Here is a 23,403-nt window from a genome sequence, read left to right as displayed (position 1 = left end):
CCCCCAGGGGTAGCAGAACAAGTCCAATATGAACTCTCCTCTAAACTTGAAACTCTGGCTGCTAAACGCACCACTGTGTTCGCCAGCTAGCCGCTAACTTTGTCTGCTGTTTAATGCTCGGCTGCTGGAAACAATGTTGATAACAGTAGAGCTTACAGGCTGGAAAATCAAAACATTGAGCTAAAAGAAGCTAAAAATGGTCTTTGCTCCTGCAAAAGAGGAAGCTGCAGTTTTAGTACAGCAGTTCTTGGGCCCACATCCATTCTACAACCCTAGTTACTGAACATCCTGTGCAAGCGTCATCACTTAAGTTAACAGCTAGCTATGAAGGGTTAAGGAAGGTCCAAACATTCTGAGAGAAATATCTGGCTCTTTAGTTGCTACATACATGTAAATGTTTTAATATGTTTATCTTTTTTTTTATGGAAACATGGTTGATATAAATCGGTAAGGGCCATAAAAAAACAAAACAACAACAAGCTGAACCCTGTGTACCTGTAGACCTGAGGAAATGCAGAATGGGGTGATAATTCTACAACTTTCTAATTCCATGTAGTCATTTGATGTATTATTAATACAAACATACTGATTACAACTTGTTCATGCTTTCAAAACTCTTAATGTAGCTGAACCATTGTTGTATTAGAAACAGACATCTACTATCTACTATCTATCTATACAATTTTCAATCAAGCATAGTATTGGCAAACTGATCTCAGTCAAACCCTTAAGTATCATGTCATAGTCATGTCACAAAGCGTCATGTGGGATCAACAGGGTTATTGACGATGCTACCGTACAATCAGGAGTCAAAGCTCTCCTTTCCTTTTTCAGTAAACTGGACATGCTTCTTCCAGTCATTTTTATCATGTAATTGTAAGAGATTGTGTTTGGTGATAAAGAAAAGAAAGAAAGGCTTTCTGGCTATGGAAGCTTATCTCCACAGCAGATTGACAAAATGTTAATGTTATGATGGATGGCAAGATTAGCTGTTTACAGAAACAGCTAATAAAATAGATCTTCAGAACTGCCGGCTAGTCGCAGGAAGGAGGGCATAGATTTTCTCATGTTGTAAATGGTTTATTTCCTTCGATGGAGCGGTTATAGGAGTCGTCTTTTTTTTTTTGTCATCTGTAGTTCATCAAACACTAGAATGGATGCCCTTCAGGTTGATGAGAGGCCACATCAACACTTTAAAGATGACTAATGTTCCACAACACCATGGCCCTTAATATCAAACTGTAAATTGGTTTCCGTTTGGTTTGACTTCAGATGCTTGTAAAAGACACCTGCTGTTGTTAATGTATCTCTCAAAAAGTAATTGTATTTTTAAGTCATTTTGTTGACAATACAGTACTGATTTAAATCTGTCTGGCTCCTCAAAACAGGGCACAGAGAGAAAAGAATGGATGCTTAATAAAGATATTCTGATATGTTTATTTGACTGTTTTTGGTTATTCTGGGTAGTGTTTTCACCAAATCAAAACGTTACTCAGCAGCACAACTAGACACAAAAAAAATCTGTAATTTTCTTTATTTAAGCAGACATTTACAAGATAAACTGAGTCAGAAAAAGGAATTTTTAAAGGTGCTGGCAGATATTACTGAGTCACTAATACAAAGGGTTTATTGCACGTCAAGTGAGCTGCTGTGTGGTGTATTAAAAAGGCACACGGCTAGTAAAGAGAGCACTTCACCTCCAGCTTGAGCTCAACCTGCACAGTACAGAAGCTGCACTACAGTATAGCAAATACACAAGTTACTTACATTCTAGTTATTAAATACACATCACTTTGCACGTTTGCAAGTCGTCAAGACAAGAGATTGAACCCATAGCTGGTGTTGTGAATTAATAATATAGGGTGTGTGAGTGACTTTGGTCACATCAGATTCCCATCTGATTGACAACTTTCATAAAGTCACAGTAACAGACGTGGTTGTGTGTGTGTTTTTGTGTGGTTTATGAAGGTGCTCTCTCTATCAGCAAGATAATATCCTTTGAAAACTCATATAAAGGCACCATCACTATCAACCACTCTTTTACAAATACATGTTAGTCCTTATAAAGTTAAATATGAAAATGTGTTATATAAATAGTTATAAAGCATTGCAAATCTGGCTCATCCCTCTGTTATATGTAGGTTAGTTTAATCTGGCATTGTAAGGCTGGGTTTCACAGTATATCTTCATAGTTTCCCCAAGCCAGTGACCACAGGTAGAGTTAACACTCCAAATGCTTTGGATAAAAATGGGCCTAGAAATATTTCCTCTCCTGGAGTGTATTGTGTCAGGGGGGATAAAATACTGAGCCCAGCCTTGGTCAGTGTGAACAGATGTTGTTAGTGTTGATGCTGTACTGGTAACCGGTTCCTGCTGCCTCAGTGTGGCTGAAATGTCTTGGCCAAGTCCTCCAGCACAGACATTAACTTCTGCTCTTCCAGGGCAGAGCTGTGGGTCCAGGCAAGCGGCAGGTGGGTGGACACCATCTTTCGGTCTGTGCACAAACACACAAATGGATTGAACATAAAGGTGTGTACATGTAAGAACTACAGTATCTATTGACTCTTGTATATTCCCTAGCCTGGTTCTGATGTTGAAGTAATATTGATTTCTACAAGGTGTCAGGGAGTCAGCCCTGATATGCCCTGTGTTTAGAAGGCAATAAAGGCCAAGCGCATGTACAAACAGCCTGGTCAGATTGGTTGAAGAAACGCAAACACTGGATTCATTTTCATCCCTCATCCCCAATGGCAACAGACTCAGCTAGGCATCTCTCCTGACTCGATTCAAACACCAGGGTTCGATTTAAGACATTTTCAATGGCCCATAGAATGCAATTTAATACCGGTTTCACAATCATCATCATTAATGATGGAAAAATATATGGCCCAGGAATATGTATACTGTATCACATTTTTTCATTACTTCCCAGCAGTTTTTAACAATAGTTGTATCCAATGATATAATTAATGAAATTCTTGGAAAAGAATAAGAATAAGGTAAGACACATAAAATGGATGGATTAACCAATGAAAAATGATTTGTAGGCCTTTTTTGAAATTGAATTTAAAGCTTCTATAACTTCAAGAATTAAAATTTTCAGAATAAAATGTCCACACTATCTTAGCTGTGCACCTTTATTATTTTCAACAAGAATAAACATCAGCAAACAATAGCAATGGATTGAAATACTGCAGCCTAATTGATGTGCTCATAGTTTCAAGAAACATTTTTTTTTTTTATGATTCCACAATGCTGGCCACTCAAGGGTGTCAATAATCAGACATTAGTCATCCTAAAACAATCTAAACTGTAGTATGTTGTTATATCGTACATTGTATTTCATGTTGCTTGTGAAGACGAAGAAGTATTGAAGGTTTCATTTTCAGTCTTAATGACTTTGTGTTTATACTGGACAGCAAATGTTATTTCAAGTTTTGATGTGGATATTAGGGGTGTGCAAAAAAATCGATTCACATTCGTATCGCGATTCAAGCTCTACCGATTCAAAATCGATTCATATATATATATATATATATATTTTTTTTTATGTCTACTGCAATGACATGGGCAAAGTAACTACATTTACTTACTGTGAATCGTTTTTTTGAATCAAATCTTGAGCCTAAAAATCAATATCAAATCGTGACATTTTCTGAAACGTGCACCCGTAGTGGATATGTACAAGATTGGATGCCAGGTTTTCAACTTGCATGGCAATGCCAAAATCAAAATGTGCCAGTGTTTCCAAGATAACAGTAAATATTGCCTTGTTGACAGCTGTTACAATTTTGGCAACTACAGCAGTTTTGCTTAGCGAGTGTTGAAATGAAATGAGATTAGAGGAAAAAAGCCAAACAGACTGGTGTTTGGATTTCTTTTTTTTATCAGATATGAACCTGCCTAAAACTGAAAAGAAAAGAGGACACTAGACCCAATTCCATTAGATTACACCACATTAAATGAATGCAGTGTGTTTGTGTCTCTGTTAAAGTGAGATTTTCATATTAGGCTACAGTCTCCCTCTTCAATGCCACTGGGCCTATTTTGCGTGTGTGTGTTTGTACACTTTTTTTGCACACACATTTGTGTGTATATACTCATAGAGGCACTGTACTCTCTGGCAGTATCTGGCACCAAAAGCAGCCCACTCCAGCTGCAATGGACACAGGCCAAACCCTCAAGCACTCTCTCTCTCTCTCTCACACACACACACACACACACACACACACACACACTCACCATGCTGACCCACAACTGACAAACAACATATAATTCAGCCAACAGTGTTCGCCTCTCTTCTCTTCTCCCTTTCTTACCGTTTTTTTTTTGTAATCTAGGGGTGCTAAAGTTGCATCTTTGTCTCTTTTGCCAAACATTTTTTTAAAACACAAATCCCTTATAGATAAGCAGGTAAATGAAAATGACGATTGCTTTTGCAACATACCCTGGTAGAAATGCCCGCTGGGGTTTGTGGTTGCAGCCTCAGAGACAGCCAGCCAAATCACGGTGTCAGCCCCCTGCTCTGGGGTCCGCAGACTGTCCTTCATAGATTGATGGAAGTCTGGCATGGCATTGGCCACCGCTAGGACAGACAGACAGAGACAGAGAGGGACAGAAACAAACTAGGATAAGGATTAGGAAGCAAGAAGGGCAGTTTTTTTTAATAAAGAATGATGTAGCGTAATGTGTTCGAAAAAGTGGTGGTTGATTCTTAGTGCTGTGCATGTGTCTAAGGGGCCAGAACCTGGAGTGTCAACCCAGCCTGGATGCATGACGGAGAAGTGGATGTTAGTGTGAGTCTTTGCCAGCTGCTCTGTCATCACCACCTGTTGCCTCTGGAACACACACACACACACACACACACACAAATGAATAAATGTCTTAAGAGAGAGGATGTCAGAAGGGTTCTCTATAATACATTTAACATGAAAATACTGTACATTTGATATGTCCTGTCTGTTTCCTCGCAAACACTTAAGGACGGTAAAGCCTGACAGTCCATCAGCTGCGATCTTTGCTGAGGCTTAACACGCGGATCAGCAGGTATTAAAGCTGTCGTCTTACTTTGTGCTGGGCGTAGACCATGGTGCCGTCATAGCGGCCTCTCTCAGACTGCAGGTTTCCCGTCCTGAGCTTCTGCACCAACATTCCCCCTGATGACACTGTGATCTGACCATAGACAAAGGGCAACATGGGTGAGGGGCGGAACAGGGAGCTGGCGTTGATATAGTCTATGCATGATAAAAAACAACCAGTTTTATATCATGTCTATATGTTATACACAGTGGTGGAACATAACTAAGTACACGTATTCAAGTATTTGAATATATTTTGAGGTATATTAGTAATTCCATTTTTTTGCTCCTGTATAGTTCTACATCACTACATTTCAGAGGTAAATATTATACTTTACTCCACTTCATTTATCTGACAGCTACAGTTGCTAGTTACCTTGGAGATGACGATTTTACATACAAAGCCTATGATGAAATAGGATACATAGTAATAGATCAAACTACCAAACTGTTTATATAAAATGGTTACAATTAGCTACAATAAAAGATATATAACATGTAAACCGCTATAATGCTGCTTATATGTTATGCATATTTTATTATAATATTAACGTGAAATAACACTGACAGAGGTCAGTGAGTACATTTTCCAAAAATAATACTTTTGTTAATGCAGAACTACATGTAATGTGGTGTTTTTGCATTGTTGTATTATTTTTTGTAGTTTACCAAAGACATTACTTCTTCCGCCGCTGACTGTATATACAGTCAGATTTTTTACAGTGAAATAATAAATACATCGGATCTTTTCTGCAGCCTGTGACCTTGTGTTATTAGTAAAGAATTCCTTATATGCCTGAAATGTTCTTTTTACTAATGTTCAGTAAGATTTCTGAGGGTGTGTCTCATTGATGTGATCAGCAATTAACCATTAAAATAGCCACAACCCAGTGGCCCAAACTTATAAAATGTTCATTAAAATGATGGATTACGCTGACCAGTGCAACACTACCTAAAGTCTATGAACTTTTCATAAAGGGTTTGAAAACAATAAAGGTCCGTAACTTCTGTGAGGTAAGACAAACCTACAGTCGAGCAGATAGTAGTAGGAGATTGTGGGCAAACAAACACAGGTTGTGTCTCTCAGACTCACCACTCTGGGATCTGCGCTCTTCTCCAGCAAGGGAATCAGACTCTTGGTAAGAATGTAAACCCCTAGTGGAAAACAAAAACAAAACATAACTATACCATATTTCCTGTTTTTTATCAGCGCTTCCTTTACACCTCACCCCTGAGCTTTGACTCACCAAGGACGTTGGAGGCGAAGCTCTTCTCAAGCCCCTCAGCGTTCGTATCCCTCTGACTCATGATGGAGCCTGCGTTATTGATCTGCATAGATTACAACACATGAGACAAAAGAAAAAGAGAGGAAAAGTGAAGTAGGTACAAACACAAAACCAAACGTCAACCCTGATGGAGTGAACAACAGTAAAATAATAATCAAATTGCCGTATAGATAGATAGATAGATAGATTTTTATTGATCCCAAAAAAATGGGAAATAACGGTGTTGCAGCAGCGAAATATCAGACACACAGCATACATACAGAGTAAACATTAAATAATAGGGAAAATATACATGAAATAATAATAGAATACTACACAAGCAATATTTTAAATATATACAAATATGTATATGTATATATATATATAATATATATATATATATATATACATACATATTATATATATATATATATGTGTGTTTCCAAATATGAAAATAGGTAACTCACCAGTACATTGAGGGCCTTGTACTTTCTCTTGAAGGCCTCAGCAAACTCCCAGACCTTCTTGGTCTCAGACAGGTCCAGGATGTGGACATACACCTCCTGTAATGACACCAGTCATTTAGAAGAATGAATAATGTCACGTCTGAGGAACCAGACAATTTGAAGGCTGTCTGTCCCTGTGTTTTTTTTGTCTGTGTCTGTTGAGAAGAGAGTCATACTGTACTTTATTTCCCGTCTCCTTCACAATATCAGCCCTCGCCTCCTCGGCCTTGTCCTTGTTCCTGCACACCATGTGGATCGTTCCGCCTGTGGAAAGAAAAAATGGAATAAACGTCATTCTTTTCTAGCTGAGAACTGATCTGAACACATTTTCAAGAGAAGAGTGTTCGATTTACTGTCAACTTTGTTGGATGCAGCTAATTTTATGCAAACTTTGTAGGAGTAAACGTGTATGAAGTACAGCTATGACATTCTGAAATCTGTTTGGGAGCATCAACTCATTGTGTGGCTGCCTTTTTCAAGATTTTTTTTTGTGTGCCTTTTTGTCATGCCTAATTTGCATACACTGTAGTTTTGATTTACAAATTAAGGGGAATGTGTAAGGGCTAATGGTTTTTACCATTAGCACCAAATGTTTCTCCTTTCTTGTAGCGTAGGAACTTAGAATCTGGGAGATCAGGTGTGGTAGTAGTTGCTAAAAACATATTTTCATTGCTGTCTTCTATTGGTCCAGCACCTGCCTTCAATGGTATTTGGATGCTATGCACTACTATGCAGTGTTAGTAGTTGCTGCCTAAGTCATAAAAGTCAAGATTGAGGTTGCAATTGAATAAACTGAATGTAAACAGTAACTAGCAAACATTTGTGTTTTTTTGCTACATCTTTGTATTTAAGCACAAATTATTATCCACTAGGTTGTAATAGTGTTTTGTGCTTTAAACATATTAATAACACTGTCCTTTGTCTATTTGGAGGGTTTCCTGGTGGTAGCCAGTTCCTTTTCATGTGGCACCTGGGTTTGTCTGTGTGATTGTAACCTGGGCCTGGGCTATTTTATGAAAGGTTTATCATCACTACGTGGTATTGGCTTTAGGTAATTATTGTCCACTATACTGTTACCTGTTACCTTTTCGATTTTGTTTGTATGATCCAAAATGGGAATGTGTCATGACTGCTAATATGTTGTGCCATTGCTTTATATATAACAATTACTCCTCCTAAAAATAGTATTAAAAATAACTTTTTCCAATGCAACAGTATCAATCACAACACGTTTTTGTCTTCATACATGAGTTAAATTGCTGAAAAACAGGCGGTAGGATTGGCACCTTTCTTAGCGATGGTCATAGCAGTAGCTTTCCCAATGCCACTGTTGGCTCCTGTTATCATGAAGGCACGTCCAGCCATGGACACCTCCAGGTCCTTCTCCACAAACCTCTTTGAGGCTGACAGGAAGGCATTCCTGCAGGATAGAAACATCCACTGCATTATATTCATGTCAGCAACATCTTTACTGTATCAGTACTGTATCTGTTCAGGTCAGAAAGGGTCAGTGTTTGAGGTCAGCCTGGTTACTGTACGTCTGTTCACAGCTTTACTGTACAGATACAATGAATCTCTCATGAGAAGTGGTTTGGGGTGAGACTACCGACGGTGACGACAGGATCAGGGTGTGTGTGTGTGTGTGTGTGTGTGTGTGTGTGTGTGTGTGTGTGTGTGTGTGTGTGTGTGTGTGTGTGTGTGTGTGAGCGTGTGTGGCACCAAGGACGTCAATTCCCCCCATTGTCCTGGAGGTCATTGTTGAAGGCGGCACAACGGGGGATAAAGGGGACAGGGAGGGGGGTAATACTGAGGCTAAATGCCCGCTCTGTTCGATGGTGTCATGCAGCGAGCTATTAGTGTAGGGTCAGAGCGGGTTGCCAGGCAGCTCTCTGGGAGAAAAGATAACACAGAACAAAGGGGAGAAGGGAAACAATCACAAAAGCACCTCTTCAGACAACTTGGCTTGCTGTTTACTGATGAGGAAAGGCGCCTTAGGGCTGCAATAGATCAGACTGGACTGATAAAGCATTTAAAGCCCCATTGTGGTTGAACAACTGAGTTATGTTCTCACATGGCTCCTGCTGAGTCACTGTAAACTTTGCTCAATTAATAAAGAAATGATATTCAAAGATGCGCTGCAGTTCCATTCTGTTCAGTAATGCAGTGGCAATCAAAATGTTGGTAAACTGGGGCGACCTCTAGCTCACCCAGTAAGAGCGTGCGCCCCATGTAGGCTGAGTCCTCTGCAGCGGCCCGGGTTTGAGTCCAACCTGCGGCCCTTTGCTGCGTGTCATCCCCCATCTCTCTCCCACCTTTTCTGTCTATCCACTGTCACTTTCAAATAGAATCTTAAAATCTTTTTTTTTTAAATGTCGGTAAACTAAAACCTCCAGTCAGTGATCATCAACCACCAGTTACTTATACATCTTATCCCTTTTAAAGATCCAGCCCTTATATAACCTTTGACCTTACCTAAGTTTAATATTAATATTATTAAGGCTGAAACGAATGATTATTTTTGTAGTTGACTAGTTACTTGATTAATGGCCATCACAGTTTCCCAAATGTTATATTTTGTCTGATCAACATTCCGAAACCCAAAGATGTTGATGATGTTGTGAGATTTACACTGATCTAAAACAAAAAAAAGCACAAAAATCCTCACATTTAAGAAGTGGAAATGCTTTGCTTATTATTAAAACAGTTGGCCAATCAGGTTTATCTCGATTAACTAAGTGATTAATCATTTCAGCTCTACATACCATAGTTTCATCAGTAAGATTTGTATCCGTTTAAAGTCTTCTAATGAAAAGGCACGGAAGCAGTTTAGGTTGGGTTCCCTGATTATATTATAATATATTTTAGAAAATGAGTCAGCGGGTTACTTATTGGAGTAGTCCAAACCCATCCCATCTCTTAGGATCAACCATATTGGTATATCATTTTATTTTTCCTAAACTTAACTCTAAGTGCCCTGTGATGTTTACTCCCATTAACAGAAATACAATACAATTACAATAAAAGCATGAGGCAAAGAGCAGAATTTAATATAAGGCAATATAATTAGCCATTAACCAATAATGTATTCAATCTTAACATTTTCTTCCATGATAAGTTTCTTAAAATTGCACTTTCTGTGTAGGCTACTGATCTGAAATAATAATAATAACTGGATTCACGCATGGGACACACTAGTAGGTCACAGACTTACTACAGCTCCTAAAACACTACAGTGATGTCTCAGCAGCATACAGGGCAGATACACAGTAAAGGCACCTTACCTTGTGAACTCGGTCATTCCCTTTAGGAACCAGGCAGAGTTGCGGTACAGAGACATGGTGTTGCCCTGGAAGCCTCTCGCTGTGCTCAGCTCTCTCCTCCGCTTTTACGCTGGACCAAAACCACGTGTAGCTCCACTGAATTAACATCTGTGGGCGACAACTCCACCAGCCACCCAGCGGCAGGAAGGAACGATGTATTAGTTCATTTGACTGTAATTTAACCTAAAGACAAACATAAATATGTGTATTTGTGGTCCTTATTTCAGTCAGTGTTGTCAATTCAAACTGACTTTAACGTTAGCTAGTTACCCTGCGTAATTTCTTTTTTTCTTCAATGGCCCGCTCCAGCTCCTCTTCCACATGTGAACCGTACACAAACAGGCTTGTAGTAAAATACGACATGAAATATAAACGTATAACAATAAAACATACTAGCAACGTGACAGACAGTAATGAAGCAGAACCTCCGTGTAACGTGTAACCAGCTAGCTAAGTTAACAACACTGCTAGCTCCGCTTACACATGTTGTGTCTTTAGATACCACACACACATTTAGCTACTGTAGCTAGCTAAGTTTACAATTTAAACTAGCAATATTTAGTTAAAAAAAACTCAAGTTCCAAAACTATGAAATGTATACTGCTTTTCTATTTAATATAAAATAAATGAATATAGCCTAGGCTACCTATGAAATATTTGGCTATAAAATAAATCCTGAAATAAATAAATTAGGCAATAAATAGGCTACATTGATTACATTTGTATATATATATATATATATATATATATGTATTGCCTCATTTATTTATTTCAGGATTTATTTCATAGGCATAAATGTATTTATGTAGCCTAGGCTATTATTTTTAATATAGCCTAAATGGCATTCCATAAAAAGAGACTAACTGAACTGAGACTAGCTTGAACAGTATTGTACATCAAATCAACATATGTCCTCTCTGACTGCACTGCATATATTAACCTGTGTGTTTGCCGGTAGCTCCTCGGCAGCCAATCAGCAGCTGGAGCGCAGCGGGGCGCGGCTCGACCGACTGGAGAAGGTATGAGCGCAGTGAACTCTGGGAAGATCAACAATGTCGCCGCATCTCAAAACCACGCACAAGATACAGTAGGACAGGACTCTAGGGTTCTGAGATAGGGTTTATCATAAACCTGAAGGATTTGAGTGTGGGGACTTCTCTCAGACTGCTGTCACAAAATGGTGAGTATCCGAGCTTGTTGCTATAGTTTCATCCGTTCACCTGTTGGCAATAAAATGTGCTACACTGCACATCAATGTATCCTCTACATTGGTCTTGTCAAAAAAATAAACAAAGTTGTTCTAAAGATCCTGATATCCTGAAATACAGCATGATAATTTGTCAGATGTATCACATTTCATTATAAAAGGAGCTCAAAGTGAAAAGCTTGGAAAAGGATGGACAGTTTTTGAAAAAAACATGTTGACAGGCAAATAGATTCAAATCTGCAAACGTTGGTTTCATTTGCAAGTTTAAATTAGCTTTTTTCATGATTTAAATGATATCATTAAACAATATAACTGAGATGAATCCGGAATTTCACACAGTATAATCATATAGCTTTTAAGTATTTCAACCCAAATCATTCTTGGATTCAAACATCCAGCAGACACTCCTGCCTGTTTTTTCACATGCCTTGGTATATCTTGTTGCAGAAGCAGTGCTGCTTGCTGCTACGCTTCAGGGCAAAGATCTCTCATTAATTGCCCTTGCACAACACACACACACACACACACACACACACACACACACACACACACACACACACAATGTATTTACTGTTATTGCACTCAAAGGTGATATATATGTGTTATCCTTCCCTGGTGATGTTCATTCACATTTCTAGTTGTACAATCTAATTGCTGTGTGGTGCAAACCTCACTCATGGGTGGTTTTATTTCATATATCCATGGCTCTAATTGAAGGTGGGAGTATTATTACTGTGTGTGTGTGTGTGTGTGTGTGTGTGTGTGTGTGTGTGTGTGTGTGTTTTTGTGTGTGTGTTTTGTCTCAGTGAGCATGTATAAAATTGATTCATTGTATGTCTGTGTCTGGTTTCCTCTGTTGACAAGCTATGAATTAACCGTATTTAGTTATATCTGACCTTCATAGCACAATATGTTCCTCCTGTTTGGTCTTTGTTTCCTCAACACAGTATGACAAGATTCCTGAACCTTTCATAAGTCAGTGTTTTTCTGCTCTTTTCGTACTTTCTGCCCTCGCCAGATGCGCTTCCTGTTGCTGTTCAGCCGGCAGGGGAAGCTGCGACTGCAGAAATGGTTCACACCAGTAACAGACCGGGAGAAGAAGAAGGTGATCCGGGACATGATGATGTTAGTGTTGGCCCGTCCACCACGTTCCTGCAATTTCCTCCATTACAGGGACCTCAAGATCGTTTACAGGAGGTGCCTACAACAGCTGCTTTTTCATTTGTGCAATAATTACTTTTTAGCTATTTTCAGTGTTTTGTCATCAGCAGTCCTTTCCTCGCAGGTAAAGACTTGGTTGTTGAGCAGAAACCACATTAGACTGCGTTTATGCTTAATGATTAACTTGTGTCCTCTTTGATAATGCTTCAAAATACACAGAGAAAACCGACACACCCATTCTCAACAATGGGTTAATAAGATCTGGATAGAGTAAAGGTCCAGTTAAACACACAGAGCGTGACCTAGATCGCTGATGGGACCGCGGTAGTGATGGCGCAGCACATTGCTTATCTTCTCATGTTTATTTTTTATTTTCTTTACTCACAGTGACAAACTTGTAATAAAAGTAGAGTTAGTGGGAGTGGACAAAATAACAGGAACACCCCACAATGTAACATGTTCCAGTGCAATAACAAATCCAAATAAAATAAGTACACAATGGTATTGTTTTATTGGAACTTGTTTTGCAAAGTGTGTCTGTTATTTTGACCACCGCTGAATATGTATGTGCATAATATGCCGGCAAATCTTCAGTAAAACCATTATTCTGTATAATAATTATGTAGAAACTTTTTTATTCTTGTTCTTAAGCAACACTTTTTCCCTGTCTTTGAAACACATTTAATCCAAGGACTTCCTTACAGGCAGTCATATAAGCACACATTTTCCTCAGAGTACTGTCAAATGTGCTTGTAATGTGTCCTAGTTTGTTCACGATATTTTAGCAACTATTGCTGTAACATCTGACCTTCGTCCTTTTCAAATGCAGGTATGCCAGCCTGTATTTCTGCACTGGTCTGGAGAACCAGGATAATGAGCTGCTGGGCCTTGAAGTGCTGCACAGATACGTCGAGTTGTTGGATAAATACTTTGGCAACGTAAGTAGAGCTGACTGCGAGCTGGCTCACAAGTCTGTGTTCAAGTACATCCCAAAGGTGTTGGATGGGATTGAGGTCAGGGCTCAGTGCAGGCCAGTCAATGTTCTTCACAACAAACTCAGAAATCCAGAGATCATTCTTTATGGAGCTGGCTTTGTGCACCTGGACACTGTCATGTTGAAACAGGAAAGGGATAAATCCAAACTGTTGCCACAAAGATAGAAGCACACAAGTGTCTAAACATCATTGAATGCTGTAGCATTAAGACCTCCCTTCATTGGAATTCAGCTGTAACAAGGCAAAATGAAAGGAACAGAAAACAGTGAGCTTCCTACCAATGATGTACTGGTCAAAGGTATTAGAATCTGAACTATAGTGATTCCTGTGTTACATTACTGTGCAGGAGTTCCGCAAAATCTCTTTCCTTTCCTCCTTGACTCTGCACAGATATATCACTGTGCTCTATACCAGTCAGACTCCCCCTGGTGTCCTAAAGGTTCCTCTGCTCCTGATCCACTTGATTTCCGTCCTGCTTGTATTGATTAAAAAACAGGGCGACAGCCACGCCGTATTATTTTTTAAAACTCAAACAATGAAAAAGGACAGATATGAAAAAGAGGCTGTTTATAATTATCCTAAAGGTCTTCTCTGTTTTTATGTCTTTTCTCATGTTTCTTCATCAACTTGCCATTTCTATATTCTTTGTAATATTTAAATAAGGCCTGATGACCATCCATAGTAGTACAGCATACACATTGTTTATCATGTTCTCTAATGGGTGGAATTACCTTCCTTACCATGGGGAGGAAGTGTAATTCATCTTTAGTCTAATAGACGGTATATTGTTCCGTTTCAGGTGTGTGAGTTGGACATCATTTTTAACTTTGAGAAGGCTTACTTCATCCTGGACGAATTCCTGATGGGAGGAGAAGTTCTAGAAACATCCAAAGTAGCTGTTAGTGTATCTATGGAGGAGGCTGACACACTCCAAGAGGTACTTTAAGGTTTAGCAGACTCTTTAGTGAACTTAGCTTTTTCTTATTACTCATATGAAATGTATCTCTGCTCTTATCACAGACAATGGAGGAATACATGAGCAAACCTGCCTACTGAGCCAAGGATGCCTCACATTTCACCATTTTTTTCATTTATTTAGTAACAAATGACTCATTTGGCATAATGCTGTGGTCATACAATAACCTCAATGCTGGTGATTCTTCATGTTTCTGCTTAGTTTTTAAGAATTGTAATTACGTTTGGATCTGTAAGTGCCTTTTAAGCCTCATATTTATTAATCTTAGGGTTTGATGACAGGAGAAATGACAGAAAATTATCGAAATACTTTCTTTTTTTAATTATTTAAACATGTTTTTTGTAATCATACATGTCAGACAAGACAAGTTTAAACATATGCATTGTGTGATGGTGAGTAAATGAAGAAACACTACACAGTAAGGAAAAAATAAAGTCAATGCTTTATTAACATCAGGTATGTCACATATGACCACATTTAAAAAATAATTACCAAAAAAACCACAAGTCAATCTAAGGGATCCAACACTGATTTTGGTTGTGTGTGTCCATTGAAGGGCTGGTCACATGTACTGATTGTAAAGTGTTTTTGAGCAACAAACTCATTAAAAAAAAAGCATCAAGTTAATGTCTGAACACTTATATTTCTGCTAGTAAATATGATCCTTAGTAAACCTACAGAATAACTAAAGTTGACTGCATGTTATATTCTTCAAAATACTTTATTTTCACCATCTCACTCCACCAAAACATATATATATATATATATATATATATATATATATATATATACATGTATATCTAGCTATAGCCTTCTTTACATTCCTGGGGCAGTTTTGGCATTAGTATCACTTTCTTCAGTTTCTGGGTTCAGGTAGCTCAGCAATTTCATCACCGCCTCATTATCAAAGCCTTGCATTTGTGTTTCACCGCCCCTCTCATCATCCTCAGTCTGTCTCTTTTCATTTGGGTTTTTATCTGAGTCTATTTGATCAAAATAAGCCTGTATCGCTTGTTCAAAAGAGCCCGTCATGCTTTGTCCAACTTCATCCCGCTTTTGGCTCGCCTTGTTGTTTCTGTACACGGGGTTTGGATACTGTGCCAGCATCTGAGCTGCTAAGTATGCTGCCAGTTCATCCTCGTCCACGGTGTCATCATAGTCGTTTTTTAATAAACTGGGAAGGCGCCGTTGCGTGGGAGCGGATTCCCCCGAACGTCCAGGAGGCTGAGTGTGAAGTCGTAACTGCAAGCTTTTGTACTGCTTCTGCTTCCTGACAGGAGCTCGATCCTCTTCGCCGTCTAACCCCAGGATGTTTAGTATCTCTTCTGTCCTGATCTCTTCTGGTGTCTTTTGTCTATCAGGAAAGCGTCTGTTGTATAATTTAGCTTCAGGATGTTTGTGTGTCTTCTTTGAGGATATCTGAGAGAGCTTGTTTTCTGCTCTGGCTAATTTGTTGCTCTTTCGTAACTTGTCTTGATTCGTCGGTTCTCCGGTTTTGAGCATGTCCACCAGGTCTTCAGGTGGGATCTGGTATTTTTGGGAGATCTGAATGAGCTGGTAGATGGCCCGTGGATCTATGTTATCTCTGTACTCTGTCTGAGCCACTCTCCTCTCTGCCCTCTTTTTTTCCTCTTCCTCTAACTGTCGTTTCTGCTCTTCTTCTGTTTTCTCCAGCACCTTTAGGAGGTAATAGTCTACCAGGTTAGCAACGTCATCTGGATCTTTTGATCTCTTGACTGGGTAGCTTTCATCATCTTCCATTTCATCATCCTCATCAGCTTCTTCGTCATTGTCGTCAACATAATCAAGCCCTCGGTCAGCCTCATGTTTGTTGACCCTCTCCTCCTCTTCTCCCTCTTCCTGTTCTTGTAACGAACCCCAGTCTGCGAGATTCCCGCCTTCGTCATTGTATGCTACATTCCTCACATTAAACATATCATCATCTTTTTCCTCATCATCACTCTCCTCCATGTCATCCTCCTCATCTTGGCGTTTGTGCATGGTCTTCACACTTGTCAGCTTGTCCAGTTCGTCAAACACAGACTGCAGAGTTGCCAGGTTCTGAGGTGTATACTTCTCTTCCACGTTCTCGTTGGTGCGTTTGAAGGGGCTCTCATGCTCCAGATCTGACCTCTCCTCATCCTCTTCCTCATCCCCCTCACCCTCTTCCTCATCCTCAAACATTAGCGGCAGCTTCTTGTGAGGCTTGATGCTGTGTTGCTTCTGCTGCACCCTGGGATACATGCCATCCTTTATGCCCGCTCCTTCGACGCTGGGGCGAAGTGAAGCTGGCTTGGAGTCTTTTTCCGTCTGCTGGAGGGTGCTGAGAACAGCCTGAAGCAGCTCTTCACTCTTGTCCTCCCTTCCCTCCTCCTCCTCCTCTTCCTCCTCCTCATCTGTGCTCTGCATAGGGTTAGAAGCCAGTCTCAGCATAGCACGCAGCTTCTCAGCATCATCCACATGGCTGGCATCGTACCCTGTAGCGAGAGGGGCGTGCTGCTGGGAGTCTGTGCCAGTTCTTTGACGGAGGCTCTCGATGTACTCCAAAGCTTTGAGCATGTCAGCATCAGGAGCCTGGTTGACATCTCCTCTCTGGGAGTCTGATTCACTTCCTCGCAGTCTGTGTTCTCTGAGAGAAGCACTGTGAACGCCAGAGGAACTGAGGAAAAGAAGGATTAAGAGGAGGCTTGTAAAACAGATGAGGAAAGGTTTGCCTGTGGTGGAGGTCTTGGGGAGTGACGGCATGGTGACGCCTGCAGAATAAAGACAAAGAGACACATGTCAGCACTGACCTTTACACATTAAGCTAACAGGTTCACAATGGTTACCGCTCTGGCATTTCTTAATGTCTTTTGCTATTATCATTACTTTAAATGTCCGGTGTGATGATAGCATCACAGACCAGAGATTTATTTGTATTGATTTGATTAAAGGCAGGATATCATGTTTAAAATCTGACCCATACCTTTTGCTCTGGTATAAACCAGGTCAAATACCTCAATTTATCTAAACAATATTTCTATTGAATGTCTGAACTGCCTGACAAAATCCAGTTAAATAAAAATAAACCCAGTTTCCTTGTTTGGTGAAATATACTTATATTTAGGCTTTATTTACTTGACTTATGCCTGTTGTTTTAGTTCTAATATTTTTTTAGTTTTCATATTTTTGTCATGTTTTATGTAGCTCTTACAGTTTGCATCAAAGCAAAAATGGCAGATGCAGCAGCAGCAATAAAGAAAGAAAAGAATGATTGCTGAGAAGCAACTGGTAGCCAATCGTCTATTTAATAATAATAATAATAATAATAATAATAATAATAATAATAATAATAATTAGTGGTATATTACTGGATCATCAGTGTCAAATATAACCCAGAGTATTTGTAAATCCTCCATTTTACTGCCTGTTGCTGGTATTTGAGGATCATACTAGAATCCTGCCGCCTGTTTGCCAGCAGCAGTAAAAGCAGCAGCATTCAGCTCCCGTGCAAATCTCATTAGTCGTCAAATTGCTGCTCTCCGTGAGTCATGGCCCCGTTGTCAAGGTAACCCGGTAAGGCTGATGTTCCCATGAAACCTTTCCTTTACCCGCTGAAAACCTCCTAACTCCAATTATTACTGTTTTTAAGCTTGAACTCAAATTGAACATTGTTCTGTTGAAACAAACTGCCCAGTGGGGTGATTGCTGCCTATGGACTTGCATTAAAACACGTTTTAATGCAAATACCTGCAAATTGAAGATTAACTTAGTATCTTTTTATACTTTTTTTCTAAAATAAGATTGAAATTATATTTAAATTGCCAAACTTCGCAGAGTTATATTTGTTTAACATGTGACATAAAAGTAGAAATAATAAGCTTCAAAGCGCAAGCATTCTGGATTCTGAAGCGAAATGAGAACAAAGAAACCGCGGGCAACACAACCTCTTCGCCTCAACAGCTGTGGCGGTGCATCAGGTTGGCAAACAGCTACTGAAACAGAAGGTAGCTTTACTAAAAATACCCTCTCCACTCATACAACGTGTGATAGGAAACATATTCAGAGCAGTGCAATGTGGCTCGTGCAGTTAATAACAACCAAGTCTTACCTTTGTAATTAGTTTCTATCGAGGGTCGTGAGTGAACTGAGCATCTCTGTCTCGCAGTGTGAGTCTGGTTTCAGCACCGCGGACAGCTCCTCATGCTATTAGAGGAACCACCTGACTCGTGCGTCAGCGAGCGAGGAGATACGCAACACCCACGCGCGTACACATATAGGCTACATAACACACACACACACACACACACACACACACACACACACACACACACTGCTTCTCTCTTTGAATAGCCTATGAACTGAAACTAGTTCTGACCCATCTCTGTGACCACATAATGGCTTTTGTCACAGCTTATGATGAAATTAATAAATTCATAATAGAGCTATATTTAGGACCATTGACTGATAAGACTGTTCTGTCTCGGCTGTGCGCAATCATATGTTTACTAGCCTGTAGAGGACATGCAGAAGCAGACATCGTCACTTGATAGTGATGAAAATAAAGACGCTTAACTTATTCACCTGGTAATGGTCTTTCTCTGCCCTAAATTGGGGAATAAATGTTGTTTAATTGCTGATAAACGCTCAATAAATGATTTTTTTCCTGATTCATTTTGTTTCTTCACTGGCTGAAGGCTATCTGAGGCGCATAGTCATATTCCCACTGTAGTAGTGACTGTTTGGGCTGTTGTCATTGACTGCTGTTGTGTCTCTGCTGCAGCACTGAGGGACAGAGACAGTTAAAAAGTCCAGCGATGACTCACATACGGACTCCGCCAAAGCCCGAGACGGGCGGGGTGACAGGGACTGCAGAGTGTGTGTGTGTGTGTGTGTGTGTGTGTGTGTGTGTGTGTGTGTGTGTGTGTGCGCGCGCGCGCGTGCGTGCTTGCGTGAGTGAGTGAGTGAGTGAGTGAGTGAGTGAGAGAGAGAGAGAGAGAGAACTTTTGTCGTCAGCCAGCCTGCACTGTGGTCTCTATTTTTGGCTGCCTGTCAGATCTTGTCTAGTACAGATCAGTGTGTGTGTGTGTGTGTGTGTGTGTGTGTGTGTGTGTGTGTGTGTGTGTGTGTGTGTGCGCGCGCGCGTGTGTGTGTGTGCCTGCGTGCGTGTGTGTGTGCGTGTGTGTGTGCGCGTGTGTGCGTGTGTGTGCGTGTGTGTGTGTGTGTGTGTGTGTGTTGCTCTCATATTCATTCATAAATCCACCTCATTGCTGTGTTTGATGTGAGCTCAGGCTATCCTCCCCTGACATGCTTGTCTGATATTCAGTGAAGCTATCTTGTTTTCAGCTTTGTCACAGTTGCAGACAGTATATAAATAGTTTTCTGTATACAGTACAGACAAACAACGCTTTCTCATGAACGGGAGACAAAAGTGGTCTTCAACATATTTAGCTTTGACATTCTACCCACAATGAAGCACAAACCATCTAATACATGTGTAAACTGACTCAATGAAGAAATCAGTGTGTTTGGTGACATTTCTGTCAATATTTCTGGTTTGGAGCCTATGTAACCTTTCATTCATTTATTGCACCAGAAAAGGTTCTGACATATTACAAACCAATATCATTATTTTCTGGTGCTTTAAAGGACAATTCCAGTCAATTTCAACATGTAGCTCCGTTGTTTGGAAATTTGGAGTGCTGGCAGTAGCAAAAAAAAGATAAAACAATTGGTGCTGCCTACACCGTGTTATCCCCCTGCTAGCGTTAGCACCCAACAGGCATAAACAGGGCAAGTTTTAAACGTGTTTTAAGCCTCTAAACATGCTTGAAATGTCATTACAAGTGCCTACCCATGTGCAGTGATTCCTTACGAGGGAACACAGCGAATCTGACTGCAGTAGATGTGACAGAAAGGCATAAAAGCTGTGTTAATCCAGCCAGTGCACATACCTCTGTTTATTTCCTGTTGTCCGGTCAAGTCCACACTAGTTGATTGTCAAACTCATACAATCCAATATTCCAGTCACAATTTGCTGTGTTCCCTCGGAAGGAATCACTGCACATGGGTAGGCACTTGTAATGACATTTCAAGCATGTTTAGAGGCTAAAACACATTTAAAACTTGCCCTGTTTAAGCCTGTTGGCTGCTAACGCTAGCAGGGGGATAACACGGTGTAGGCAGCACCGATTGTTTTCGTTTTTCTTGCTACTGACAGCACTCCAAATTTCCAAACAACGGAGCTATGTGTTGAAATCGACCGGAATTCTCCTTTAAAAACAACAGTGTTTGTAGTGTGGAGAAACAAAGAGTGATGAGTCATACACAAACATCCTTTCAAATGTATTAAAGAACTTTAAAGGCTCAGGCCTGTCACATTCACATCCTTCAGCTATGGATTCATATTCAAATATTATGATGTCTTCTTTCCCGAAGGACTGTAGCGAGAGTAACCTTCATTAGAATTAAGTCAACATTTTCTAATGTTGTCATGCCAGACATTTAAGCAAAAAAAAAAAAAAAACAGGACAAAAGAGCTGATTTTAATCTCATGTTTCCCTCAGCCTAATTACATTTTCCCTCATGACTAACATATGTACACACCCAGTGCCAGTTTTGTACTGATAAAGCCTGAGCTGTCTGGCTAATTGCTTGTGGTTGTGCCTGTGGCAGGATTACTGGTAAACAGAAACCAATTACAGCTCAGTTCCACCCGCATTTCCACTGCCTGTCCACTAAAAAACACAAGGTTTTTCTCAGGTCAAATGAGAAGTTTCTTACAGGCAATTAGTAGTTTTCCCCTTTCGCATAGCGGTGTGGTGTGACTGTTTGGGGTCACATATTTTCGGCGTGATAATGATATACTGATATGAGTTTATCTTGCACTGGAATCATTAAAACCGGAACGCTAAATAATAAAGGTTTAAGAAGTTACTGTGACCTTGAATGAAGATGGAAATGATTTACTATCACCTCTGATGTCATGCATCAAATTTCACTTCTTAGCTTTTTCTGGTGTATTCAGCCATATAACACACTCTTCATCAGCAGATAAAATACGTACAGAAATGTAAGAAATAAAAAAATACATACTTCATCATATTTTAAACTCCATCTGCTGATAAAGACCTTGTGATATGGTCGAAAGCTCCAAACAAAGCCAGTAAGTGGACCTTTAATACTTAACTTCCAAGCCAAAAGGGACAAGAAGTTCTAAAAGTGCTATGGGTTGTTAGACAGTTGCTAACCTTGCATTTCAACCGACCCATCTCCATTGTAACTCCATCCACTGACGAGACCTTTAGATACAGTAGAAAGCTTTGGAAAAGACAAGTAAGTGGGCCATGAGTTGGGTTTGTTATGTTGTTTATCAGGTATTATAGAGAATGTTGAATAATGGATGGACAATCCTGTGTCATGTTCACGGGTTATAGGTAAATCCACTAGTGCAGGGCTGTGATGATAGCCCAAAGCCATTACAGTTAGTAAATTGGTACACAATGCCATCATCATTTTGAGCAACTTAAGCAAATTTCTAAGCATTTCATATACAAGTCAGGTAAAGAAGAGAAGAGCCCTGACAAAACATAAAAATTGGACTCTCATGTTCATTGTGAGAAGCTGATTGAGAAGATGTGTTTTCAAGGACTTTAAAACACTAAAGATTTGGTGTGTAAATCATGATGTGAAAATGTGGAAGATGTGAAAATCTTACTCACAAACACTCACCTATCCTGATCGAGGGCATCGTCTCCTGTCCCCTCTTTACCTGTTCTTTCTATGTGTTTGTCCCCTGGCGACTGAGCAGCTGCTCCCCATTCATTACCAGCAGGCTTGACAGCCAATAATTCTGATTTTTAACTTAGGTTGTCAGAAGCTTGGCAAGCACAATTTAGATAGAGAGAGAGCGAGAGGGAGAGGGAGAGGTTGTGAATGGGTCTACAGGGTTTGACGTCAGCCTCTTTTCTCTGGTCGATTACGTTTGTGTGTGTGTGTGTGTGTGTGTTGTGTGTGTTGTGTGTGTGTGTGTGTGTGTGTGTGTGTGTGTCTGGGAATAGGTGTGATGCATCAATTTTTGCTCTTTTGTGAAATGTGAGATGTGGCACCAGAATCTCTACAAGGCATTTATAGCACACCAAGGCAGATATACAAATTGCTCCCCACCACATTTGTCACCCTTCCCTGAAATGATGAAAACAATGAAATCATCCAGTTCACAAAACTGCATGCAGGTTTGCAAATGCCTACATGAGACTGAATGTATTCTGCTGAGAGAGAGAGAGAGAGAGAGAGAGAGAGAGAGAGAGAGAGAGAGAGAGAGAGTGTGTACGGGCAGTACATAAAGAGCCTGACATTTATTAAATATTGTTTTGTGAGACAACCAGTAAAATATCCATGTTCATGTTGTGTTTGTTGTTCTGATGAACAGAAGAGTCCTGCTGGCAAAAATTATTTTTGTATCCACAGGAGCATGAGTCACTCGGTTAACGGACGCTTTGTTAGGAGAATACAGCAGAAATAATCAGACCACTTTGGCCATTTCTGAAAATTAAAATGAAATTGGCAGGATGTTTAGCGCATATGGGAATTTAAAACAGGAACTGCATGATGCAGGAGATTTGAACAGGTAGTTTGAGGTATAACTGAGATCTGTATCATTACACAGATAATAGCACGGCTCCAATAGTTTAGTACATAGCACATCAGATTAAATGATTTAAACACCAAAGATATCATGAAATAAATAATCACATGAATAAACTGATTAATAATAATTTAGGAAATCATTAAAACTCCACCCCATTATCATGAAATGTAATTTCATCATTCTATTTTGCTGATATACACATCACATTATTTCACAAGGGCATTTTTCCAAAAGAAACTTTTATTTCATAATGTTGCTTTTTGATA

The 23,403-nt window shown here is 39.8% G+C and overlaps 3 protein-coding genes across 4 annotated transcripts; 1 reads left to right on the top strand and 2 right to left on the bottom strand.

Moving 5' to 3' along the window:
• Positions 1 to 1,516: 1,516 nt before the first annotated feature.
• Positions 1,517 to 10,246, bottom strand: dhrs12la (dehydrogenase/reductase 12-like a). The gene is made up of 10 exons (XM_078246776.1): positions 10,131 to 10,246; positions 8,136 to 8,269; positions 7,031 to 7,113; positions 6,811 to 6,906; positions 6,326 to 6,407; positions 6,172 to 6,233; positions 5,068 to 5,172; positions 4,748 to 4,838; positions 4,448 to 4,585; positions 1,517 to 2,494 (listed from the first exon to the last, which is right to left on the bottom strand). Exons 1-10 carry the CDS (start codon positions 10,184 to 10,186, stop codon positions 2,379 to 2,381), a joined length of 963 nt encoding a protein of 320 aa, XP_078102902.1. The 5' UTR covers positions 10,187 to 10,246; the 3' UTR covers positions 1,517 to 2,378.
• A 2,148-nt stretch (positions 10,247 to 12,394) lies between these two features.
• Positions 12,395 to 14,797, top strand: ap1s3a (adaptor related protein complex 1 subunit sigma 3a). Its single transcript, XM_078246774.1, has 4 exons — positions 12,395 to 12,573; positions 13,367 to 13,475; positions 14,332 to 14,469; positions 14,553 to 14,797. The coding sequence occupies exons 1-4, from the start codon at positions 12,395 to 12,397 to the stop codon at positions 14,586 to 14,588; spliced, it is 462 nt and encodes a 153-aa protein (XP_078102900.1). The 3' UTR covers positions 14,589 to 14,797.
• Positions 14,798 to 15,311: 514 nt separating this feature from the next.
• Positions 15,312 to 22,336, bottom strand: scg2a (secretogranin II a). 2 transcript variants are annotated; one of them, XM_078246772.1, is made up of 2 exons: positions 22,219 to 22,336; positions 15,312 to 17,261 (listed from the first exon to the last, which is right to left on the bottom strand). In XM_078246772.1, exons 1-2 carry the CDS (start codon positions 22,235 to 22,237, stop codon positions 15,325 to 15,327), a joined length of 1,956 nt encoding a protein of 651 aa, XP_078102898.1. In that variant the 5' UTR covers positions 22,238 to 22,336; the 3' UTR covers positions 15,312 to 15,324. The 2 variants fall into 2 exon arrangements, with proteins under 2 accessions (XP_078102898.1, XP_078102899.1); XM_078246773.1 differs by lacking the exon at positions 22,219 to 22,336 and adding an exon at positions 18,599 to 18,682.
• Between the last annotated feature and the right edge of the window lie 1,067 nt (positions 22,337 to 23,403).

This window comes from Sander vitreus, chromosome 3, assembly GCF_031162955.1.
Source record: "Sander vitreus isolate 19-12246 chromosome 3, sanVit1, whole genome shotgun sequence".
In the NCBI taxonomy this organism is placed as follows: Eukaryota; Metazoa; Chordata; class Actinopteri; order Perciformes; family Percidae; genus Sander; species Sander vitreus.
The sequence above is the reverse complement of the archived record's forward strand: the minus strand, read 5'-3'. Positions and strand labels throughout refer to the sequence as shown.

Excerpts from the sequence above, each read along its gene's own strand:
- dhrs12la (XM_078246776.1), bottom strand. The coding sequence starts at position 10,186 with ATGTCTCTGTACCGCAACTCTGCCTGGTTCCTAAAGGGAATGACCGAG. Across the intron at positions 6,907-7,030 it reads TGAAGGAGACGGGAAATAAA|GAGGTGTATGTCCACATCCT; the intron begins GTACAGTATGAC and ends GTGTCATTACAG. Across the intron at positions 4,839-5,067 it reads TGGTCTACGCCCAGCACAAA|AGGCAACAGGTGGTGATGAC; the intron begins GTAAGACGACAG and ends TGTGTGTTCCAG.
- ap1s3a (XM_078246774.1), top strand. The coding sequence starts at position 12,395 with ATGCGCTTCCTGTTGCTGTTCAGCCGGCAGGGGAAGCTGCGACTGCAG. Across the intron at positions 12,574-13,366 it reads CTCAAGATCGTTTACAGGAG|GTATGCCAGCCTGTATTTCT; the intron begins GTGCCTACAACA and ends TTTCAAATGCAG. Across the intron at positions 14,470-14,552 it reads AGGCTGACACACTCCAAGAG|ACAATGGAGGAATACATGAG; the intron begins GTACTTTAAGGT and ends CTCTTATCACAG.